This window comes from Brachycentrus maculatus, unplaced genomic scaffold, assembly GCF_059751285.1.
Source record: "Brachycentrus maculatus isolate JH-2025_06_01 unplaced genomic scaffold, ASM5975128v1 h1tg000372l, whole genome shotgun sequence".
NCBI classification, from domain to species: domain Eukaryota; kingdom Metazoa; phylum Arthropoda; class Insecta; order Trichoptera; family Brachycentridae; genus Brachycentrus; species Brachycentrus maculatus.
In genome coordinates, this window is record NW_028281121.1 from 951,303 (window position 1) to 976,260 (window position 24,958).

The following is a 24,958-nucleotide window of genomic DNA, read 5'->3' on the forward strand; positions in this document are numbered from 1 at the left end:
ATGGAGGTAGGCTGACCAATCATGGGCTCCAGATACTTGAATAAAGGAGTGGAATATATTAAACGGAATGCAGACGAATAATTTTATTGCAGTCCTAATAAATTATTTTTCCTGTGGAAGTATATATTTTAAAAATGGGTTCAGTAAAACAATTTTATTATATAACATTATGTACCTTGTATTAAAACATACTTTTTAAGTAACAATTTTACTAATATTAAAATAAAAGGATACATTATTTACACGGAGTTCTAGAAACAAAAATAACAAAAAAAATTACTATGCCAAAGTATATGTGTGTGGAAAGAAAGCTATACAATAAAATATAAAGAATAATATAGTAGGTACCTATTTTTTTGTTTATCTATTTGTTTTTTTTTGTTTTTTTTGTTTTTTATTTAAGTCTATTATTGTAATTAGATTGTAAATAAACTTCTTTTTCATAAAATCACAATTATAAATACATATTAATTTCGCGGATTAGTGCGGATACCGCATGAGTACAAAATCATTAAAAGTAACAATATTAAAACCGCAATCCATTGTTTTCTATTCGAGACCCGAAGATAGAGGTTTTTGGACGCGGTGTGTAAGTCAAGTCGTAAAATTATCAAATGTGAACTATATTGAAAGTATCATACTATGACTTCTACCCCAAAAGAAGCAATAAATCGATGGCGAGGTTGTGAAAAAGGTGAAAGTAGTTTGTTGCGGTTTCTTCAGAGTAACTCGCGATAAGCTGCCAGTTTCACATGATTCCGCGCTGGAATTGTTTGTTCCAATACAAATAAGGATTGGAGGACTTATTTACAAAAATTAAACTACATTAATAAAGGTACGTACAATATGATTTGAATTATTTGCTGAACTCATTGTGGTTTATTTTCAAGGTTATGTTTTTATCGAGCAACTGACGTTTCATGAGACGCCTTAGGGGTTCTGAACCTTTTTATTTTACTACTTCCTATGCTCTGAAAATACGCATTGAAAATTATGATTTGACGTATTTTTAGTTGTTTTCCCTTTTCCGCTTTTGTTATTTATGTACACATATTTATTTATGTATGTTATTAATTTGTTTGAAAAGGACACCTATTGTTTTGTTATTATTGTCCGCTCCGCAAGTGTAGTGGTAATGACGTTGGTAATGGCTATCATTGCCATACTATTTATTTCAATTGATTATTTTTAACTGTACCTACGTTTTTGTGAAAAAAACTTAAAAATTCATGCGTTTTTCTAGCTCACCGGTTAGTTTAGAATCTTAGGGGCAAAATTCGTATTGCATTACACTCGCTTAGAGATCAATGTAGAGCGAGTTGTATACTTACGCTCTCAAAAACGTCATATGCATTGAGGCAAATTCATATTCGCGGGGTAGCTAAAATTTTAACCGATAACGTTTGGTTTGTTATATTTCGCTTACTTTACACTCATTATGAAATGTATATTTTTATAATTTATCCATAAAGCAAACCTGATATCATATACCAACAAAACAAACCTGATGTCATTTACCAATAAAACAAACCTGATATTTTTTTGAAAACCTGCTTGGGTAAGAGCTGCGTTTATTTGACTAATCTTTTTTCTGGACTAGTTAATTAAATATGATAAAACTAGACACAGCCGGTACTATCTCCGGTCAACTCCTACGAGCGAAACAAATGTATTAGTAAATTTGTATCATATTATATATTTGTTTATTTGAATGCATGTAGGCACATTGTGCCTACATGTTGCTTTTGCTGATTGATTTTTTAGAACATTTTTGCACAGAACGATGCATTGAATTGTATTTTCTTAAAATATAAATATTAGGTACCTGCAGTCGAATAAACAATTTAAAGAAATAGTAATCATTATGGAATTGCAGTAAATTATAAGAACAAAATTAGGTATATACAACGTGTTAAGTTGTATGATAGCAACCTATGCTTAACTCCTTTTGTTTTGTATTTGAGTTTTGGGATAATTTCTTTGAAAAAATATTATTGATGCAGTCCTTGAATCGGTTTAACATTTTGTTTTCATTAAAAAAATTAAAGTAACTAACAAAAAACCATCACGCCGTTTTCCCTTAGGGGTAGGGAGAGAGAAAAGATACGTGCCACAATAGATTTTTTAGTAACAAAGGTATTTAATAAGTAAAACTATAATTTAAAATATGTAACTTAGGATAGATTTATATTCCGAAATTTTTCGGTTGTTGAACCTAGAAAACTCGTTCCACCATTAGGTATCGACTTATTTTAAAACATGTCAATGAACCGAAAATTAACATTTTATGCGGCGGCACGAGAGAATTTTTGGGAATAAACAACATTAGTAATGATGAGGTCAAAATAAATAAAAATAAAAATCGCATGGGCTAAGCGCTTGCTCCCCAACAACAGGTTATATTGTTATATTTATTAGGTATGGCTGCCCACTTCTTTCTGGTTTTCCAACTCACTGGAGTTGATGCCAAAAAAAATGTATTTAAAAAATTCAGTATTTCTAAATATAACCCTTTAACTGTTTAATTTATCTTTATTGATTCATATTTCTTATTGAACGAAATTGCATTTTCAAATAGTTTTTTTACAGTATAGTAAAACTTCGATATAACGGACTAATTGGGGGGAGGGGGCGTCGGTTAAAGCCAAAAGTCCGTTATATAAAAAAAGGTTTAAAATAAAACATTCGAAAAATATATGAACACTGTATTTACATAGATATAATTAACATTAGTGACGTTGCTGATTGATATCGACACGCTTGCTTTCGGTAATCCTGCTTTGAAAAAAGAATCTTTGAAGTTTCTTGTTTTTTTCATAATCAACTCTCCAAAATTACGAAAATGCGTATAATATTTATCTAGCAGATTTTTTTTTTCGTCTAATCCGAAGTTCGTTATATCAAGGTTTTATTATATCACGAATATTTCTTGTCATATTCGTGGTATTTTGATGCTTTTGTTTAGCAAATATTTATTTTATCTATAGTTTTAGTAACACTGTATACAACATAATGATTCAGTGAGCGATATGAGATCTTCTATGTTGACTATATATTATGTTACTATACTTTAATATTTTCTTGAAACTGAACAAACCAGTTTTCTTTGTATCCACACTAGTACACGGTAATTATAAAATCAAGGAGCCTTTGAAAAATATAAAAAAGTAAACTTAAAGGAAGTATATCATGCAAAAATGCATTAATTTGACATGTGTATACATATTATTTTCTACTCCGGTGTTCTATTTTTACAACAAAAAAAAAACAATTCCATGCTACTTCCAGATTCTTTACTTTCTCGATTACATTCATTACCGCTTAAATTGTAATGATTCTTTAATATTTTTCGAATACCATAGTAAACCATAATTTGGAAATGTTTTTAAATCATCAAAATGAGTAATAGTTTTTTCATGATCTCCCTGTGAACACTAAACCCAGTTTTCGATGCAATATTGGGCTTTTATATTCTGAGATCATTGTCACCATTTTCTGTTTCATACGAACAGTGGCTTGGACAACAGGTATGTGCTGAAGGCAGCTTGTTTTATTTAAAATAGAATTTTTATTTTATTTTTTATTTATTTTATTTAATATAGTTACATTTTTAAGTACAATATAATACAATTTCTAAACATTTAAACATATGGCAAACTTATAGTTTTAGATTCGCTGTGCCTCTCCAAAAAAGAGACTGAGCTCTTGTGCTTGGAGAGGGACTTACACTCAAGGTTTAATGTTTTATATAATTAATGGTATAATAGTCTTTTTCATATATTTTTTCAAGATTTATATGTAATTGTCATAAATTTTTTTCTTAAGAATTTTTATATCTTCTATTTTTTTAATTTCTTTAGGGAGTTTATTGGAATATTTAATTCCCAAATATTTGAAGTTTTGTTGAAATTGTTTAGTATTACATTAATAATAATAAAATGATAGATTGATATGCATTTTGTTTTGTATACTTAATGCTCAAAGACTGGAGAAAAATAATATGTATAATTACTACAAATAAGTATTCTGATAAGATATTCTTTGGTTTGATTTAAATTAGCATATTGGCTGTTTTTCTTAAAGATTTTTGCAATTTAATTTTTAATTTATGTTCCCGTGCATTATTATCCTTTGATTATATGGGATGATTTTAATTGTACTAAAAAAACCCTTGCAGATAAATATATATATCACTTTGCTTTTGATTCAACTCTAGTTTTTTTAAAACATTTTTTTTGCTAATAAAAATCTTCTATTATCGACAGAGTTTCTCGAAACCAGATATTATTATTTATCTTTGTGATAAAAGTGACTTAGTGTACTGAAATATACAGATGTAACAGAGCAGTCATTATGAATATGTAATATTAATTAAGTATTTACCTTAATAAATTGATATTTCAGATTATTCTGAGCTTTCAACTAAAGCATTGGAAAGAGTTTCTAAAAACATAATATCAGTTTTCATAAAAAAAATGCATTTAACGTATATTTTTTTGTATAATTTATATTTTATATTATGTTAAATTTGTTATTTGTTTTAGGCACACCTATATTTTTTTTACAAGCATTGTGATATACTATATCTACAATTTTACAAGCCTCACCTCGTAGGCGTTGACAGTAAATTTATGATTGTCCGTTTTATTCATGTTTTTGTTTGTCTAAACATGTTATTTTAATGGGTGTATTGATTTAAGATATGAATTGATTATTATTTTTTTATTTAAAATAATAATAACACTTTTAAATGTTGATTATTAAAAATAAATAAAACACATATATAATACCACTTAATGAGTTTTATTTTATTACACACGATTGGTTTTGAAAACTACAGTTGTTTTTATCTCCAGGTGAATATTAAAACTGTAGATGAAACCAACTATAGTTTTCAAAGTAGTCATGTGTAATGAAATACAACTCATTAAGTGGTATTATACGAATGCTTTTTTTTTATAATCAATGTCACGCCACAAAGTTTATGCCAAATCAATAAATAATATAATTTTAAATGTTATTTATATTTTCTTCCGGGATTCATTCTGAAGTCAATTTATTTTTTCTTGGACAAAAAAATCGCTTGTGTATATTATAATTATTTTACTTTTCATTGCACTTTCTTTTATTCTCAATATTAATAATATTTAAAGCATTTACTTTGTGGTTAGTCATTTTTACTAATTTATTTATTTTTTTACAAAAATGTTAAAAATATTAGTATATAACCACTCATTTTTTAAAACTTCTTTTAATAACGTTATTTTTAATTTGAGGATAGATTTTTGTGGGATATTAGAGGATTTCGAAAATGTAACAAAAATTTGACTCGATGAATTGAGGGAAAATGTTATTTTGAATACATTTTTGATAAAAGTATATGTTTAGGGATGTGATTCTTTATTTTTTTGTTAGTTTTTTTATAATGATCTGCTTTTGAGGCCGTACTCGCCTTTATAATATTCTCAATATTATTAATATTTAAAGCATACTAACATTATTAACATTTTTGTAAAAAAAAATAATAAACACTTTCTTTTATTTATGCAACGATTCTTTGTGCATTGCGCAAAGAAATATTTCGTAAGTATTGTACGATATGTATTATGAACATGTAAATGCGAAAAACAAGATGTACCTAGCCGGTAGGTGAGGACGTAATATTAAATAACTTTATAAGTACTCAGAACTTCTATATGTACATTAATATTTAATCGTTTAGTGATTATAGCATTAATATTCCTCACCCATACACATAATAGCTACTAAGAACTAGATAAGAATAACTATGATATACATACAATATGTAAACGTCTCATACAACGTCCTTTATCTTAAGGCTGTATGGAAATATGGTACGGCCATTGATATAATTGCTCAGTGGGTACGTCCTAACATACTTACATCCTGGAAGTGACGTTTAAACAAAAAGTAACATAGCTTGATAACAAATCAACAAATTATATCTTCAGGTAAATGCATAAATGCACTGACTATTGGTTTTCGAAAATTCACCCCCTTCAATTGATTCTTCGGACAGTTGATGACCTGATCATGTTTTGAACATGGCGATTGCCTGGTCAACAATATGATCGGGTTCTCTGCGTCCTATTTGCCCATACCTTATTATTGATGTCTGTTACACCCAAGCTTCCACGAATGCCTAAACTCTTTATTTGGTCTCTAAGGGACATCAACGCATTCGCATTTAAGCAGTTTCTATTTGCCTAGAGTAGGTATTATACATACTATATATCGTCCAGCATTCAGAGCCATAGAGGAGTGCGACCCTGATAATTATTTGGTAGACTTTTCCCTTTAATTTGGCTAGCATTTTTGGGTCACAAAGAAAATTAAAACGATAGTTCTTACTATAAAATATGTCAACACACTTTGTCAGTAATATAATTGTATCGAGTTTTTCGAACATTGTAAGATTTGAAATAGCACCATGGAACATATGCTACATATTTGCAATATAATATGTATACGCAACTCACTAAACCTGTTAGTAGATTTTACACATGAATTTTTTACCGTCTGAATTAATATAATAAAATATAGCTGGATTTCTCGAATTATTTATTTGCGGACTTTTGATTATTGGGCCTGAAGCAGTGTCGTCTTAAGTCGTAGGGTAGTAGGGTATCTATACTGGGCAGTAGACATGATTCTTCATTTTTATCGATTTGTATTTTTTCTCCATTAAACGCGGCAGGGGTACTTATGTAGGGTCCGAGTGTATTTATGGTTTTCCTATGGACGTTTTTATATGATTGTTTACCACTTTTAACCATGATGAGAGGCACATTAACCTTCGCACGTTTTAAATAAGTACATTCATTATTTCCTTTAAACCGAGTATTCCGTATTCACGACACGCGTTGATTGGAATACGAGATTCGAACAATCAATATTGAACACATTTACCGTACTGTCTGAATAACGGAGGTACGTAATTTATTTTAAACTAGCTGCACCCGTCTACGCATCACTGTGGCTCAGTGTGATTAAATGAAGAAAAAAAATAGAAATCACACATTTTTAATTTGTATATTTTCACAATGCTTGTAAAGCAATAAAAATATATGAAGCGACAACCCAATCGAAAACATGTAAAAATGTTAAGTGACAGCAGCTGTCGAGAAGCACGTTATCCTCCATGAGCAATGTTTTGCATTGCGTATGTTACTGTTACGCTCAGCAGGTGGCACTGTCATTACCATTCCAGGATAATATTGAATAAATATTAGAGTTAAAAAATCACTTATATTCATGTGACCCCCCCTGGGAATCGAACCCGGGACCTCCAGAACGGTAGCCGAGCGTGCTGACCATTACACTACGGAGGCGGACAAAGTGAGTCAATTAGCATTACTCTAAATATACATTCGTAATCTATATACACTCTGAAAGAAATAAAATAAAATTTCATGTATTAATTTATTGTTTTATTCGCTATGGTAAAATTTTTTCTCTTTTTTCTGGAAATTACTTTTTAAATTATAAGCAGTACATAATATCTTATCATTTTTATCTATAAATTTATCTATGATTTTCATGATTTTTTTTCAGGCGTTTTACGTTGCGGTAGTATCCCGATTTGCAATATTTCTCAATAGGTATTTAAATCATTCGACACTGATATCTTGCACGCCTTGTTTGTGCTCCATCGCTAAAGGTTTTTTTATATTTTTTCTTTGGCCTTTTGCCAAAACAAACAGGTTGTATGTTGCATATCTAGCATTCATTAGTTTTATATTATCGTCACATTTAATATGCATATTATACACGCTAAAGGTCTGTAACAGTGATTTAAACATTTTTAAAATATTTATTTTAGCCAAATTTATTTTGTTCCAGAAATGAAGATTCTTTGGACGTTATCATGTGCGTTTTTGGTGATCCTTGGAGCTGATAAAACGTAAGTATGGTGATAAGTACAGTAAAACCTCGATATAATGGACCTCTATTTAATGAACCTCGGAAATAACTGACAAAAATCGGTTCAATCGTAAAAAAAACGTTCTGTTAATATTATACATGCTTAAATTCAAGTATCGCAGCATGTAAACAATTTTTAGCGGAGTGTCCAAAGACAATAACTAGATTTTTGTATTGTTAAATTATATCTAAATACAGTGTTGATATTTTCAAGTTGTTTGATTTGTATTAAATATATTTTTATAGAACGGATTTTGGGCTTAAACAGACACCCACTCCCCCCAATAAGTCCGTTGTATCGAGGATTTACTGTATGTGTTATATTATATTTGTACAAAAATAATCTTTTGCCGACATTATATATGTTAACCATATGTTTATAGAAAATGAAGAAAAAACGTATGTATATTAAAATTTAGTAAAAACCTCGGCTAACGAATGAACATATCAACGAATAATTCGGCTAAAGGCTTTGCTGCGGCTAATCATTATTTAGTATTCTGTCAACAATGACCCGTACGGAAATGCACGCCTAACAGTCGTGAGTGTATTTTATAATTTGCTGCCCTATTTTGGTGTTTGAGACTGCAAAATTCTGAATGAAATTAATGTCTATATGGGCTGTTATAAACACAAAAAGAGTATTGAAAAATCCTTTTAATACACTTCATTACGTCCATGTTCTTTAACTCCAATCCCAATAAATTTTCTCGACTAACAAATAATTATTATAACCTCATACAAATCCATTTTTATAGGTAAAATTACATTACACACTAAGTAGAATTTAGTTCACATAAATCTTATAATTTAGGAATTTTAACACTATTGTATGATACAATTGCTACTAATTAAGCATGCTTAAGACGAGCATGCTCTCTAGCTGTATACATTTGCTTGAAATAAGCATGCTCGTTTGCATACATCGATACTAGCATACTCATAAGCAAACCTGTTCAGACGCGCTCAGAGTACGTCCATCCTACCCGCGCTGCAGGTAGCATGCTCGAAAATCGAACGGCTGTCGATTTTTTAACATGCCCGAAATGAGTATGCTTATTTCTAGCAAAGTACGTACACACATTCTATTAAGTAACAGTTCTTTAATAATGGCATGCTTTTGTGGTAATAATGAGCATCTGTATCTCGACCTTTAGTGTAGCTTATGAAATTAATTTTCTTCGAAAAATAATGTACAAATAAATTAAAAGTCCCTAAGTGTCATAATATTTTCGTAAAGTATTTATTTATCTATATTATTTCGAGAAATAAAAAGACTTTGTGTTTTGATCCACCCACATTTTTATTAACCAACTAGTTTCGGCAACAACCTGTTGCCGAAACTAGTTGGTTAATAAAAATGTGGGTGGATCAAAACACAAAGTCTTTTTATTTCTCGAAATAATATATCAATATGATCCACAAAGTTAATGCTTTCAATATTCAAAACATATTTATTTATCGCCCATTTGCCAGAATAACGTCACGATTAAAATTTGGGAATTCAATGTGAGATTTTTTCGTTTCGAAAACCACAGCTATATATCAAACTATTATTGCAAATTCTGTCTTCCTCCATAGTGTAGTGGTTATCGTACTGGAGGTCCCGGTTTCGATTTCCAGCCAAAATAAATGTAGGTGTTTCGTCATTCTAATACTTGCTGGTACCTGAAGTGTAAGACTGATCACCTTGCCTTCACATAATTAACTATCAACTTAACATTGCATCAATTTGATGTAAATTGAATGTTTTGCCAACAATTTATTGTATTATTTATCGATTTGGCATTAACTTTGTGGAAACACTTGTATAAGACCGCCTTTGAGTTCGTCAATGTAAACAATACTAGTTTGAGAACTACAGTTGTTCTAATCAACAACTAGATAAGAAAATCTAAAACTAGTATTTTTTTCATGAATAAAGTCAAATGTGGTCTTATACAAGTGTTTACATTAATAAACTCAAAACTTGTCCTATACAAGTGTGTAATTTTTATATTTGAAGACTTTATTCCATCAAGTTATTCTAAAATAGTAAACGACATGTCCATACCTAATATACCGAATTACCCAACAAAATTATACAGCTTCAAATGCGTCACCTGAAAAATGGCAAATATGGAGTTGTGACGTTGTTCTCGCAAATGAGCGATATGTGTGCACTTAATGATAATGAAACCATGTAAAAACCTTCACTGTCAAGAGCCTAGTAATATTTTCACATAAATATGCATACTTACATTTAAATGGAAACCATGTTCAAATGAGTGTATTGTGACTGTAAATAATGGAGTTAGCATTTAATCTCATACGTAGGTATATTATTATCAATCTGTGATATTTCAATAGTCCGAATGATGCACTTCTCCACTCTTCACGCCTGTGAAATTGTGCATTCAATTCAATTATCGACAAAAATAAATTTGTTTATATTTCTCTACTGATAATAATTGATTTTATTTAAACGAAGCCCTCAATAGCAAAACGAGTACAGTCATAAAAACTAATTTTGCATATTTTTTAAATCATAAACTTGAAATTCTTTTAATTTTTCGGTTATCTTAAATTACAATTCTGTTAATAAAAACATAAATGATCGTAAAACAATTAACTATGTTCAAATTTGTAATTAATAATACATTATGATTATCAGTTTGGATCATCGTAAATTTTATACTTTTACTGTAATTTATTGATACGATATAAAATCCTCATCTATTGTGTTAATTTTGTGCAATACATCACCCAAAACATACCTCGGTTAAGGACTCAATCGTATTCTGCGAATAGTTTGGGAAGTGACAACTAATATAAGTGCTAAAAAATTAAATTAAAATGGTTTTCTCGAGGCGGTTTAAAATGTTGGCGATATTTGTGACGGTTGCGGGTTTTATTGCCATTTCGGTTGCTATAATAGTTACGGTTGCTGTAATTACGGAAAGCATATCCGACACGTGAGTTACATCTGCATTTGTTTTGTATAAATAATGCATTTAACCTTGATATATCAATTGATAGTAAAAACCAGGGCTTTTTTCCATTTAACGTGGTGAAACGGTGTTCCGGCACCTTTTTTCATGGATAAATTAAATTCCTTTTTAGTTTTTCAAAATTAATTAGATGAAACAATGTTTGATCTTACGTAATTACAATCTATATGTTTATAATTTATCAAAATGATAAAATATGGTATTCTAATGAATATTTAAATGTTATTTGAATATACATTTTTTTAATAAAAAGCTTGACAGATCCTGGATCTTTTTAAATAAAAAAAAACCCTAGTAAAAAAGTAATTCATTGTGTTGTTGTGATTTTGAGTGAAATCGTGCGAAATCCATCATGCATTTCTTTTAATAACTAATAGAACTCATTTTTAAGAAATTAATTAAACAACGGTTATGAATTTAACGAAAACATTAAAATAAACAATTAAAAGACGAGTGTAAGTCCCTTTCCAAGCACAAGAGCACAGACTCTTTTATGGAGAGGCACAGCGAATCGAAATATAACAGTTCTCCATATGTATAAATGATTCAAATGTTATTATATTATAAATAAAAATGTAAATATATTAAATGAATAAAAAAAAAAAATTGTATTTGTAATATTCGTAAAAAATATTTTACGCCTGTATAAACCACAAATAATAATAATAAATAAATATTAAATATAAAAACGGGGTCAAATAAATAGTGATATTTTCACTGTAATATTTATTCAATATTACCCTGGACTGGTACCTGAAGCGGAGGGCTGATCACCTTCGTTCGTTCGCTTCGTGTGTAAACGATCAAGATAACACTGTGTTCATATGAAGCAGTGCCCTATGCACCATTGGGGTGCGGATAAGGGTTTTATTATTATTATTATATAAACCACACGTACGTGGTAATGTAAATATAATACAAATATTTAGGGAGTATCTACATTATACTCGTATATATGGTATGTGCGAGTATATTGTATTTTTATACGTTTCGAAATATCATGTTTCGAATTATACGTGTATAATGAAAATAGCATTGTAGCCAATGTGACGGGTTATTAGAGTTTTCCCACCCTTGAACCTTTATTGCCGATCGAAACATTGCGTCCGCGTCGGCGCAGAAACAAAAATCATTCTAATTACCTAACCATCACGCCGCTTCACCGCAACGGTAGGCAGAGAGAATAGAATGCCGTACCACTCTATCTTTGCAAACATTCTTCGCCTCATCCATATTCATGCATCTCCTCATACACACCCGCCGATTATTTCGACTCCTGACCCGGCTTCTTTAAAGTATTTGACAAGTCTTCCTCGGTCTCCCTCTGCTCCCGTTTCCAACTTCATTCGCCTCATAAATTTGTTCTCTCTCACAAAAATAAGCCATTTCTTCGAATTCATTCCAAAGAGTTATAAATAATTGTATATCTAACTTCGAAATTAGAGACCACCAACCGCCAATTATCCCAATTTGTATGTAAATACATCTATTTTCATTAAACTTATTATTTTTACTCACTCGACAAACTTATCTGAAAACTATCAAAAATACAACTTTATTTGTTGTTCATACATACCTACATTTACGTAATTTTTTGCATGGTCACGATAATTTTTGTATCTACTTAAATGGCGACAGTGGTGCTCCACTAATTTTACACGGAAAGTTGTCGAAGTTATAGTCCCTATGACGTTGAGATACGAACACGTTATCGGAGGGAACGTTATGGGGGATTAATGTTTTTAATTTGTATTTTAATTTTAAATGACTCATTTCAGTCATTTCCGCTGATTAAAATGTATAAATACAATTGAAAAAAATTAACACCCTATAACGTTTCCTCCGATAACGCGGTGCCTACATTAAATAATAAAAATATATTATTACTAACATTGCGAATAAAAATAGGCCCTTCCTACAAAATGCAATGTGAAAACGTAAACTTGGTATTGTGTAGTTTTTTACGAAATATAATAATTTGAGGGTTTATTTTTGCAAACTAATTACGCAGGAAATCGACTTTTTACAAAACAAAACAAGTACATATTACAAAACAATTAAAAATATTTATAATCCGCGATTCGATTGATGAGATAATAAATTGCATCGATTGATAGAATTTGCTCGTACATATTGTAAATACTTATGAGAGCAATTCGTTTTTTTTATTGATTTGATAAGAATACATGACAGGTATAAAGATATTGCGAAACAAATATTCATCTATTTGTGACATATTTTAAGTAAAAACAGTTTATAAAGTACAACAAATATGTATTCAAACTATCCCCAGATAAATGGGAAGAGCATTATTAGCCATAATTTACTGACGGTGTAATGTTTGATTGTAACTGAGGTTAGATACTCAATATTTGTGCCATTATTTTTGAGCAGGGGTGAGCGTGGCACTGGCGCCTTTGACGTTTCGAAAAAAAATGAATTTCAGATAGTCAAAGTCTTTTTAAATACGCCAAAAAAAGTTTCGTATATCGCTCACTCCTTCCAACAACGTCATATATCAAACATCGTCAATTTTCAGTTGTGCATGTTTTCGAAATGCCCATAAAATGTACTATATCCCAGCAAAAGCGGCATATTTTAAACGTAATATTTACCCGCTACATGGCAGAAAGTGTTGTTTATGCATTTTGAAAATAATGTATTGTTTAATTTTTTTTTAAATATATTAAATGTTTTTCAAATGGAGAAAAAACATTCAGGTTTTACCTAAAAAGATTTGTTGCAGAGTAAAATGTTCAATAAGGGGCTTGATATATATTTTTAATACATTTCATTATATTTTTCAACTTTAAAAACAATCTCCTGAAAAATCAAGTTTTTTTATACATGACGTTGTTGAAAGGAGTGATATGTTGGAGGAAAAGGTATTCCAGATTAGCGCGGATAGGATTGAATTTTTTTTTTGAAGCGAAGGTCTAAAAAAACCGTTTTATATTAAGTATAACTTTTTTTACTGCAGGCGCCCATGTTTCGAGACCGTTGGTCAATCGTTAGGCAAAACCATGTTACGACATTTTTTGTGTGTCCAAATCCTTGTTCAAAAATCTGGTCTCTCCGTGAACTCGCACATGATATGTTTAAATCTTCTATTTAAATATGAAAATAAAACACGTTTATTAATGTAAACACAACTAGTTTCGAGAACTACAGATGTTCCCATCAACAAGTGAAAATGCAAACTTTTTTGCCTTAACGTCTAATAATTTTACCTTTCTTTATTTTATTTTTCTTGTTTACATTTACTTTGATGACAATTAAGTTGTATGTTTGGTTAAAAATCAAATTGGAATATACTTGATGAGTGATGATCATGATCTAACCTTCTAAATCCTGCATAGGTTAATGCATGCAAGGCTCACTATTGTTATTGGAAAATGACTCATTTTGTCATGATTTGATAGACATATAAACAGTGCATTAAATAATGAATACAAATAAGCTTATAAGTTAAAAATATAAGTTTATTATTGTACGCTAATGTCTACATCTAACATATGAGTACAAAATATTTCAAATAAAATTTATTAAAATAATTCGACAACATATATAATACTGAATAATAATTAAATATGTTGTAATAGAGTTTTATTTACGTATATAATCTAAAATAAAGGTATTTTATCCTCATCAGTTAATCATATTAATGTTGTCATTAGATAACATCCATGAATGAATTATTATGTACTCATCAAATTCATAACACACGTTTTTTTTAAATATTGAATTTCAAATGAATTCTTCTATAATATTAAATGCTTATTAAAACTTATGGGACTTGAACACAATTTAATGCAGTTGCCAAATGACAACGCTAGTTTCAATACAAATGTGCCACCCTGAGTGCCCTAGCTATTCTTCATACTCTTCTTTTCCTACCTACTATTTGTTTGGAGAGAGGAAGTTATCACTTTGCAATTATAATTAACAATCAAGTTAACACCGCATTGATCCCATGCGATGCTCTGTGCACCATTTGGTTGCAGATAGAGGTTGAAGAAAATACATTATTCAAAATCTATTTAGTTATTTAAATACTGAATTTATTTCTAAAAGTATAATATGAATGTTAGATGGCTTCATAGTTGTAAGCATTAAAATCATTTCTTTGTATGTGGCCTACATCACTTGTAAATAAATTATGTTTTTCAAAAATGCTACAAGTCCGTTTCCATCAAAGCTCCATCAATTTTATAATTGCAATTTTACAAGGGGCCAAAAACTTATTATAAATAAGAAAAGATTTTTTTTGGTATTCAAATAGTATTTATCTTTTTTAATTTGTTAATTTATATTAAAAAATAAATAAAGCAGCCAATCTACAAGCAAATGATATGCTTGCAAAATGCAGTTAGATATGCGTGAAATTAAACACATTTAAAATGTAACTAATTTTTAAGGCTTCTAATAACCAATGTTAAATGAGATATGCATTTCTGTAAACCATTGAAAAAGACAAGAATTTAAAAATAATACTTTTGATTAACCTATATAAAAATGCTATTTAAATATACTTATTTTTAAATGGTCGAGTGTTTAATGACTTTATATATCATACAGATTGGTGCACATCAGAACAAAAAACAAAAACAAAAAATGTGTTTAGTTATATTTACACATCTGTATACTTTAAAAAAAATTGACTTGTAACGTTCTTGAAGCACATATGGCAAAGAGTATAGTTATATAAAAAAATAACAGACATGAATATCCTACAGATATTGGGCATTATGTGGACAATATTTATTAACTATAGCCCGCTTTCTCATTTTAGAACTCAAGAAGAGGTTAGCAATGAAGTTTATAGATGGGAATGTGTGTCGGGTAAATGTGAGAAGATGCTCATCACACCGGAAACTGAAAAGACTGCGCTGAGTATTGGTGTATGCAAAATGTTTTGCAATGAATATGGTAAGTCACAATTATTGAGCTTAGTACAGTGTCATATAGCACTAATGTAGTATTATATAATTATCCTAAAACAAGTATAGTTTCTATTTTAAAAAGCCTGATTATCTATTTTGTTCAATATTTAATTTATATTTAATATCCACATGATATTTGTTTCACTTAAAATTAAATATGTATGTGGGGCCCAGTTACAGACCGAATTATAAAGTTGAATTAAAAATTTGTTCCAGGATATCCTAAAAACCAAGTTTTCCATTTTCAGTTTAAAAATAGGAGAAAATCGTAATATTTATGTTGAAATTTCATACTCCTTTTTAATTTTTCATAAAAAAGTCTAGCCAACTGGTGTTACTGAATAAATGTAGATGTCAGACATTTTAGTTCCATTTTTGAGGTATTTGTTAGTTTTATTCAAATATTTATTGTATAGCTATTTTTATTTTCCAAATAGTCAGGGTTTTTGGACTATACAAGGTATTATTTTAAGAGTTATTTTTGACAATTTGTGATTATCGGTAACTTTGGATTCAAGCCCCACATTCATATATATTAAAATCAAGCAAATAACCTTTCACTCTAATAACAGAAAGATACTTTTTTAAAACTGGGTAAGTGAAAATTTAAGTAAACATGGATAAAATGTATAACTGTCTTCTGAGATATTAAATAAAAGTTTTTTTTCTTTGTGAAATAACATAATGACCATTTTACACATTATTTTATACAAACTATACATATTTTACAAAAAAGAAAGTTTAAATGTTTTAGGAATTTATAATTTTGTTTTTAACACATTGTTTAAAAGAATTTTTCTCTCTGGTCACATTATGGTTTGTATTTTTCAGGAAACATCTGGCCAAAGCCGACTACGTCTTTCACATTAGGAGATAATTTAATTCACGTGAATCGAAATAGTATATCTGTTTTGATGTCCAAGCAAAATGGACGTGCTGTAGATTTATTTAGAGCTGCAACTAATGTAAGTAGAGTATGAAAACCATTGCCGTATAATGATTGTGGTATGTGAATGCCCGAAGTAAAAACTCAAGCAAAATTAGCATTTGGTGCCTTAAGACGTATACGCATTAAGTGTGATAAATGAGGGAAATGTTATTTTGCAGGATAAATTGACTGAAAATTTCGAATTAAGTATGCGTAAAACTAAGAAAAAGAATTTTTTTTCATGCTGGCCCCTATCCGCATAAAATCAATGTGGTATAAACTCAGAGTATAGTATAATGGCATTTATGTTTGTTTGGGCGCCCATAGATACAAACCTGATACCCAATAAATACATCTAGGTACATTAGTTATCACAGAGTAGAGCTGAATATGATGTTTGATAACCCTTTGCATTTTTATATTTTCTTTGGCTTAAATGTGGACTAAAGCTGGAATCCAACATTATAAATTAAAAATGCATACATTACTATCCATTCATTAGATTTATAAAAATAATATTTAAAAAAAATGATTACATTTCATTTTCCATTTTCAGAGATTTCATAAACATGTTGAAAAAATAATCCCCGAGGGTTCAAAGGTTAATGAAGGCGGTAAAACTATGGAAGTGGCAGTTAACATAAGGGACTTAAACCATATTGGTAAAAAATATTTTCTTAAAAAAGATTTTTAATTTCTATACTTTCAAAAGTAGATAAATTTACTCCTGAACATCATATAAAATGGTTTAAATTTATTGTTATTTAAATTGCTATGTCTCATTAATGGCCTTTTTAAAGATTAATGATTCATTAATTGATTCGGCAGTCACTTTGTGGTAAAATCTATCCATTTTTAATTAATGCTTTACTTAGTAAATACCACTATTTCTTAAAATCTACTGTGACACGTGTTTCGATGCATTCCGCATCATTTTCACATACGGTGTTTGAAAATGATGCGGAATGCATCGAAACACGTGTCACAGTAGATTTTAAGAAATAGTGGTATTTACTAAGTAAAACATTGATTAAAAATAAATGATTCAACTGACACATTTTGCATGCAAATGTGTTAAATTTTATTCTAATTAAAATCTTAAGTTAACATTTAAATGGAACCCGATTTAACATATTGTCAATTAATATTATACAAATCTTTTTTTAGATCTAACCCTTGAAACCGATGAAGGATATATATTAGTACTTTCGTCAATGTCGGATGGCCGTATTAACGCATCCATCGATTCCGAAACATTCTTTGGTGCCCGACACGCTTTGGAAACTCTAGAACAGTTGATTGTATTTGATGACATCCGATTAAAGTTGATGGTATGTAAATTTATTTTATAATTCTAATGTAAGTCATCGCATGATCCATAAAAAAAATATATTTAAGGAAAATTTTATTTTCATAATTGCTTTCTTGGAAAACACCGATGCTATTAATTGTTGTATGTGTAATTTCTCAAATAGGAAAGAAATTCTCAAAATTATCATGATTCGATTTTAAAAAAATCTTTTGAATTTTCAGATACCTTCGGATATTCACATTGTAGATAAACCTGTTTATCCATACAGGGGTATGCTGTTAGATACCGCACGAAATTTCTTCACTGTGGATGCAATAAAACGAACATTAGGTACCTAATATATTTTTCACATTTTTGTAATTTATCATCATTATAATATCACATTGACAAGTAGAAGTTTTAAATCGAGATTCTTTAAAAATAAATGTACTCTAATGTCCGTTTTGTTTTAATTTTTAGATGCAATGGGAGCATCCAAATTAAACCGTTTCCACTGGCATATAACAGATTCCCATAGCTTCCCGTTTGTTTCAAAATCACAACCTGATTTGACTAAATATGGAGCAGTTACGCCACACAAGGTTTGATCTTTTTTTATGGTGGATATATTTGTTTTAGAACCTCAGATTATGAACATTTAACTTCCTAATAACATCTGCTATTTGTTATTTGTCCTTCTAAAAACATCAAATATTTGTTGTTCATAAAATTTTTGTCTTACCAAAAACTAGTTCAAAAAGGTTTGTTTCTTTTCTAAGTTATGTAATGATGCAAAAATGAGGCATGACAATACCATTGAATAGACGTTTAACACAAATTTAAAAAGTGCAATGATTTCCCTTATATTTCAGTCCGCAGAGTATATGACTTTCTGTTCGCAAAACTCGTGTTCGTAACCTGAGGCATTCATTACCTGAGATTTTACTGTACATATACACAAGTAATACATAATAAATATCAGAGATTTTTGTTATTTTTTTTTCAAATAAGTTTGTATCAAAATTTCAGCAGCCAATTTGTATGAAAATTGATGAATGAAATTGGTACGGTCCCGATTCTTTTATATAAAAATAAATTCTGTAGCATGGAATGAATTGCAGGTATACACTGCGGCACAAATACTAGACCTGGTACAATACGCTCTGGAAAGGGGAATAAAGATTATTCCAGAATTTGATGCACCGGCTCATGTTGGAGAAGGTTGGCAGGGGACCAACTTGACGGTCTGCTTCAAGGCAGAGCCATGGCTTAGTTATTGTGTTGAGCCTCCGTGTGGACAACTGGACCCGACCAAGGATAAACTCTATGATGTGCTGGAAGACATTTACTCCGATATGTTTGGTAACATTTATGTTTGAGATTGATTTATTAATTCTCTAGGCAACTAGAATCCGCTGAAATGCGAATGGTTGGATGGTCAGCGGGAGTGTTTCTTAGAGACAAAATAAAGAGTTCAAGCATTCGAGGAAGCCTGGGCGTAACAGACATAAATAGGAAGGTTGAGGAAAGACAATTGAGATGGTATGGGCATATAGGACGCAGAGAGCCCGAGCATGTCGTAAACCAGGCAATAGAAATGGATCTTTCTCGAAAGATATCTAGAGGAACCCCAAAAATTCATGGATGCTGCAAAGGGAAAACATGGTTCGAAGACCTAGGTGACGTTGAGCTGACCCCAGCATTCTATAAAGACGATAAGTTAGGATGTAGCTAGGAAGAAGAAGTTTAATTTATTCATTTTAATTCATAAAATGATTGATATTCCAATTTACTTTTACAATAATTTTACAATACTATAATTTCAGAACTGTTCAAGCCTGATATATTCCATATGGGCGGCGATGAAGTGAAAAATGCTTGTTGGAACTCTTCGGAAGAAATTACAACTTGGATGACAGAGAAGGGCTGGGATCTGCAAGATCCTGGATTTTTCAAATTATGGGACTATTTCCAAAAAAAGGCTGAGGCGAGAGTTTACAAGGTATATCCATTTTGTTGTTTTTCAATCGATCTTTATAGTGTGGGGGTTAATATGTTTGGTTAAGATTCTGGAGTTATGGGTTCAATTTCTAGGGAAATCAAAATAAATATAAGTGATTTTTCCCTTCAGTATTCATTAAATATTATCTTGTACTAGATCCTGAAACGCAGAACTGATCACCTCTTCATATAATTTACAATCAAGGTTGCAATCAAATTAGGTGCAGATAAAGATTATAAAATTACTTGTTATTATTTTTTGTTAAATTTACTATTTTGATAAGTATTTGCAGATATTCTAATACAGAAAATACGCTTTTTATTCCTTTTTTAATTTTTTCTAACCCTTATCCGCACTCGATGGTGTAAAGGGCAATAGTACGTTATCTTGATCGTTAACAGATGAAGGAAAGGTGATCAGCCCTTCGCTTCAGGTACCAGTCCAGGGGATATATTGAATAAATATTAGAGTGAAAAAATCACTCTAATATTTATTTAATATTATTTATTTGACCTCCCCCCTGGGAATCAAACCTGTGATTTACAGTACGGTAGCCGAACGTGCTGACCATTGCACTACGGAGGTGGACAAAATTATTATTCTTACTATACCTATAAGTAAAAGCATGAAATTAAGCATAAACATGTTAACCATTATTATTCTTATTGTGATCATTATTATTACAGGCTAACGGAAAACAGCTTCCATTGATTTTATGGACCAGTACACTTACAGAATTTCAGCATATCGATGAATACCTGAGTAACGAAAAGTACATTATACAGGTAAGGTTATTTACATTTATTACATACATGTTTGGAAGCGTACACGACAATATCATCACCGGAAATGTGAATTATAAAGGGGACAAATAGCTAATTTTTAGGAGACACCAAAAAAAATCTTGAAAAAGGAGTTGATACCCATGGAAAAGTTTACTAAAATTTTAAATACTAGAACCTTTCAGCCCTCAAAGATAGACTGATTTTTACATGTGTTATTCATGTGTAAAATGTCACTTAACACATTGCACACAGCGTGAGACACCAAAAAAACATTGTACAGGTCGGAATTAGGTTTGCGGTTACTTATGATCAGTATACTGAGTGGTCAGGCAGCAAACTGTGCAAGTTTAATTAGGGTCGGGGGTTGATGAAAAAACCGCCCGACAACAATGTGTTAATATCTTTAACCCTTTCCGGTCCTTCAAAATTAAAAAAATCTAAGTAGACATTTACATTCCAATTGGAAAAAAAAACTTTTATCCTCTGCTCCACATACTGTTGTAATAGATACGAGTGACAAAAATGTAAGCTTGGGATTTATATAAATAATACTATTGATCAAAAAAACGCCGAATAACATCGGACATGGGACCTAAAAGCAAAAAATCAATGTCGAATGAGATTCGACATTGGACCAGTAAGGGTTAAGTCAAAGGCAGGATAGAGCGGAAAAGTTACAATCAAACTGTATTTCATAATTTTCTTAAATTTTTATCTTTGTTTGCTTATTATTATGTGATGTTGTAAAAATGTGAGAATATTTTTTAATTTTTTTTATTGAGTTGTATTGAGAAGTATCTTATTTTCTAACATGTCATAAATAATCATGGATAATTAATGAAAATTTTCTTTAGGTTTGGACTACAGGCACAGATCCAGAAATTGCTGGTCTGTTAGAAAAAGGATATAAACTCATTATGTCAAATTACGATGCTCTGTACTTCGATTGTGGTTTTGGAGCTTGGGTCGGACAAGGTAATGTGATGATTTTTGACATTTTAATAATGAAACGCAACATTGTCATACAGTACAATAGTAAAACATATTGAAGACACCCTTTTATTACTATACTTTAATCTATTAGAACTGCCGTATATATCCCGCTTACTGTTAAGCCAATGTTTTGTTTTTTTTAAAGGTAATAATTGGTGCTCCCCGTACATCGGATGGCAAAAAGTTTACGATAATAGTCCCAAAGCAATTGCCGGAAAACACAAGGATCTGATATTGGGTAATATTCTGTTTATTTTCTATACAACATTTTAAAACTATTTATCAATGCATAAAAATATATATTATTTATTGATTCAGCATAAACTTTGTGAAATGACATTGTTGATTATAAATCACCTATCGATGAAACCAACTGTAGTTTTCGAAACTAGTCATTTGTAATGAAATAAAACTAATTTAATCTAATAAAACTAAAACTAATTTTAATCAAACAAGTGTTTGATTAAAAAAAAAATCAACATAAAAAATATGTTGTAATGGGAACAGTTGTTTATTACCACTTGAGTTATATTTATTTTTAACAATGACTAGTTTTAGAAGCTACAGACACTTCTTTCTATGGATTTGAAAGTAAACTAGTCGTCGATAAAAATAAATATAACTCAAGTGGTAAAAACAAGTGTTCTCATTTACAATACAATCATGTCATACCACAAAGTTAATGCCGAAACAATAAAATAAAAATGTGTTTACTAATGATTGGCAGGAGGTGAAGCTGCCCTTTGGGCTGAGCAGGCGGACTCTTCCAGTTTGGATGGCAGGCTCTGGCCTCGGGGAGGGGCATTGGCTGAACGTCTCTGGGCTGAACCGGACACCAATTGGAGGAGTGCTGAGAGACGGTTCCTTCACTACAGGTTTAAATATTTTATTTATTTATTTGGAAATTTAACAGAACAGTTACATAAATACATAAAAAATAAGTAATAAAAAAACCGGGTAATTGTAAGATTCCATTTACAAAATTTCACATATGTCGTTAATTGTAAATACCTGGAAGAGGGGCGGGAGGAAGGAAAAGGGAAAGATCAAAGCTCAAATCCAAGACAAATTATTTTAAAATTGGGACTCTCCACGATATAATAATCAACTTACTACATATGCACTATGTACGCGATCGCAGTGCTGACAATGTCGAATAGAACATATCGAAATTCCCATATTCATCGTTGACCAATTTTGATGAACAATAAATACAGGAACCTCGTTAAGAGTTTGTTCTTTTTCTACTACTAATACTAATAAAAGACTTTTAAGGATTTACCTATAAGCTATAAGCCTATAAGCCATAGCTTGGGGCCCCCACTTTCTTAGGGGCCCCTAAAAAATATTATACGAGTGAGCAATTATCATTTATGTATACTTTCATATACTAAAGGGCCCCATATTTCAAATAACTCGGAACCTTATCTAGTCTAAATCTGGTTCTGAAAATAAGGGATATATGTATACGGCCATGTGCGAACGCCTCCTGTCTGACAAAAAAAAATCAGGCAGTGAATAAATATCAATGATTATAATACAAAAACTTATTTTATGATGAATGAAACATAACTTTAATGAGCTAGACCAGGGGTCGGCAGTTTGACAAGTAAGAAGAGCCAAATTGTCATGGAAACAGGATAACAAAGGAACCAGATAGCCGCATATATCGCTCACTCTTTTCAACAACGTCATATATCAAAAAACTTGATTTTTCAGGAGATCGTTTTTAAAGTTTAAGAATATAATAAAATGTATTAAAAATAAATATCTAGCAACTTATTGAACATTTAACTGTGCAACAGATCTTTTTAGGTAAAACCTGAATGTTTTTTCTCCATTTGAAAAATATTTAATGTATTTAAAAAAACAATTAAACAATACATTTTCTTCAAAATGCAAAAAACAACACTTTCTGCCCTGTAGCGGGTAAATATTAAGTTAAAAATATTTTTCTGGGCATTCCGAAAACATGCACAACTGAAAATTGACAATTTTTGATTTATGACGTTCTTGAAAGAGCGATATGTCATATACATATATGTAGAGCTTGATTTTTAACCCTTTACTTATGAAGTACACTATTATCACATGACTCATCAGTTGTAATTAATATTGCGGAAACTAGCTTTATATCCTCGACTCGCTGCTCTGTTACATTTGAAGACAATTCGGAAATTCTGTCTTGCACTGTTTCCGCAGATAGAGGCGATTCGGCGGGGCTATCTAAGTTTTAAGGTTGCTCGAGATAAGGTGAAATTGGATATCCGAAGAATGCAAAGAGCTGCTCCTGCCGACCTCTGCACTAGACCAATGGTCGGCAAACTCATTAGCAAACAGGCCAAATATCCATAGTACTACAATTGAGGTTTCTTTTCAGTCACATTTCTTAACTTTAAAACTATATAGGTAGGTATAGTGTTTTTTATAAACTTCAAAAAAGGTGTAGAGGTTTGGAAATATATTTTATGTACGTTTATTGTGGTCTTATTATTTTTACAGGGAAAGACTGGTCAAAATGGGAATAGCTGCGGATACCATACAACCGGAGTGGTGCTATCAGAATGAAGGATATTGTTATGCATAAAATAAAAACTCTATATGCTATTCAGATCAATAACTTAAGATGGGGCATTTTTAAGTGACAATTATATATTAATATTATTTTTACATGCTTACTAATTATGATATATAACGATAGATAGGTAATAAAAGTGTACTATATAAAGTACATTGAAGCAGTTTTGAATAAATACTAAAAAAAATATCAAGAGTTATGGATACATTTTTGGTTGTGATATTTTTCGGTTTCATTTACAATGTCTTTTTGTCATCCAAAATTAAAGGTACACAATTTAAAACTATAATAATAAAATGACTCATTAAATATGGATACAGATATGTATGTATGCAAAATAATTTATATAATTTTTTTTAAATAATAAAAATAATTTCATACATTTTTGTTTCATTCATTTGATTGTAATTGTAATTTATATATAATTTTTTTAAATAATAAAAATAATTTTATACATTTTTGTTTAATTCATTTCATTTTACAATGTTTACATTATTAATATAC

General features: G+C 30.3%; 1 protein-coding gene across 2 annotated transcripts; it reads left to right on the forward strand.

The window, feature by feature from the left end:
• Positions 1–315: 315 nt before the first annotated feature.
• On the forward strand, positions 316–24,910 carry Hexo1 (beta-hexosaminidase 1). Of its 2 annotated transcripts, none has more exons than XM_088270144.1 (15): positions 316–835; positions 7,864–7,924; positions 15,727–15,863; positions 16,709–16,842; positions 17,362–17,467; positions 17,973–18,136; positions 18,339–18,447; positions 18,577–18,698; positions 19,218–19,458; positions 19,923–20,098; positions 20,785–20,883; positions 21,738–21,858; positions 22,022–22,114; positions 22,604–22,751; positions 24,379–24,910. In XM_088270144.1, the coding sequence occupies exons 2-15, from the start codon at positions 7,866–7,868 to the stop codon at positions 24,461–24,463; spliced, it is 1,794 nt and encodes a 597-aa protein (XP_088126270.1). In that variant the 5' UTR covers positions 316–835; positions 7,864–7,865; the 3' UTR covers positions 24,464–24,910. The 2 variants fall into 2 exon arrangements, with proteins under 2 accessions (XP_088126270.1, XP_088126271.1); XM_088270145.1 differs by lacking the exon at positions 316–835 and adding an exon at positions 3,490–3,527.
• The last annotated feature ends 48 nt before the right edge of the window (positions 24,911–24,958 follow it).

Bases quoted from the DNA above. Each gene is read 5' to 3' on its own strand.
- Hexo1 (XM_088270144.1), top strand. From the start codon at position 7,866: ATGAAGATTCTTTGGACGTTATCATGTGCGTTTTTGGTGATCCTTGGA. The intron at 18,699-19,217 runs GTTTGATCTTTT...AATGAATTGCAG, and splicing joins GAGCAGTTACGCCACACAAG to GTATACACTGCGGCACAAAT. The intron at 22,752-24,378 runs GTTTAAATATTT...TTATTTTTACAG, and splicing joins AGACGGTTCCTTCACTACAG to GGAAAGACTGGTCAAAATGG.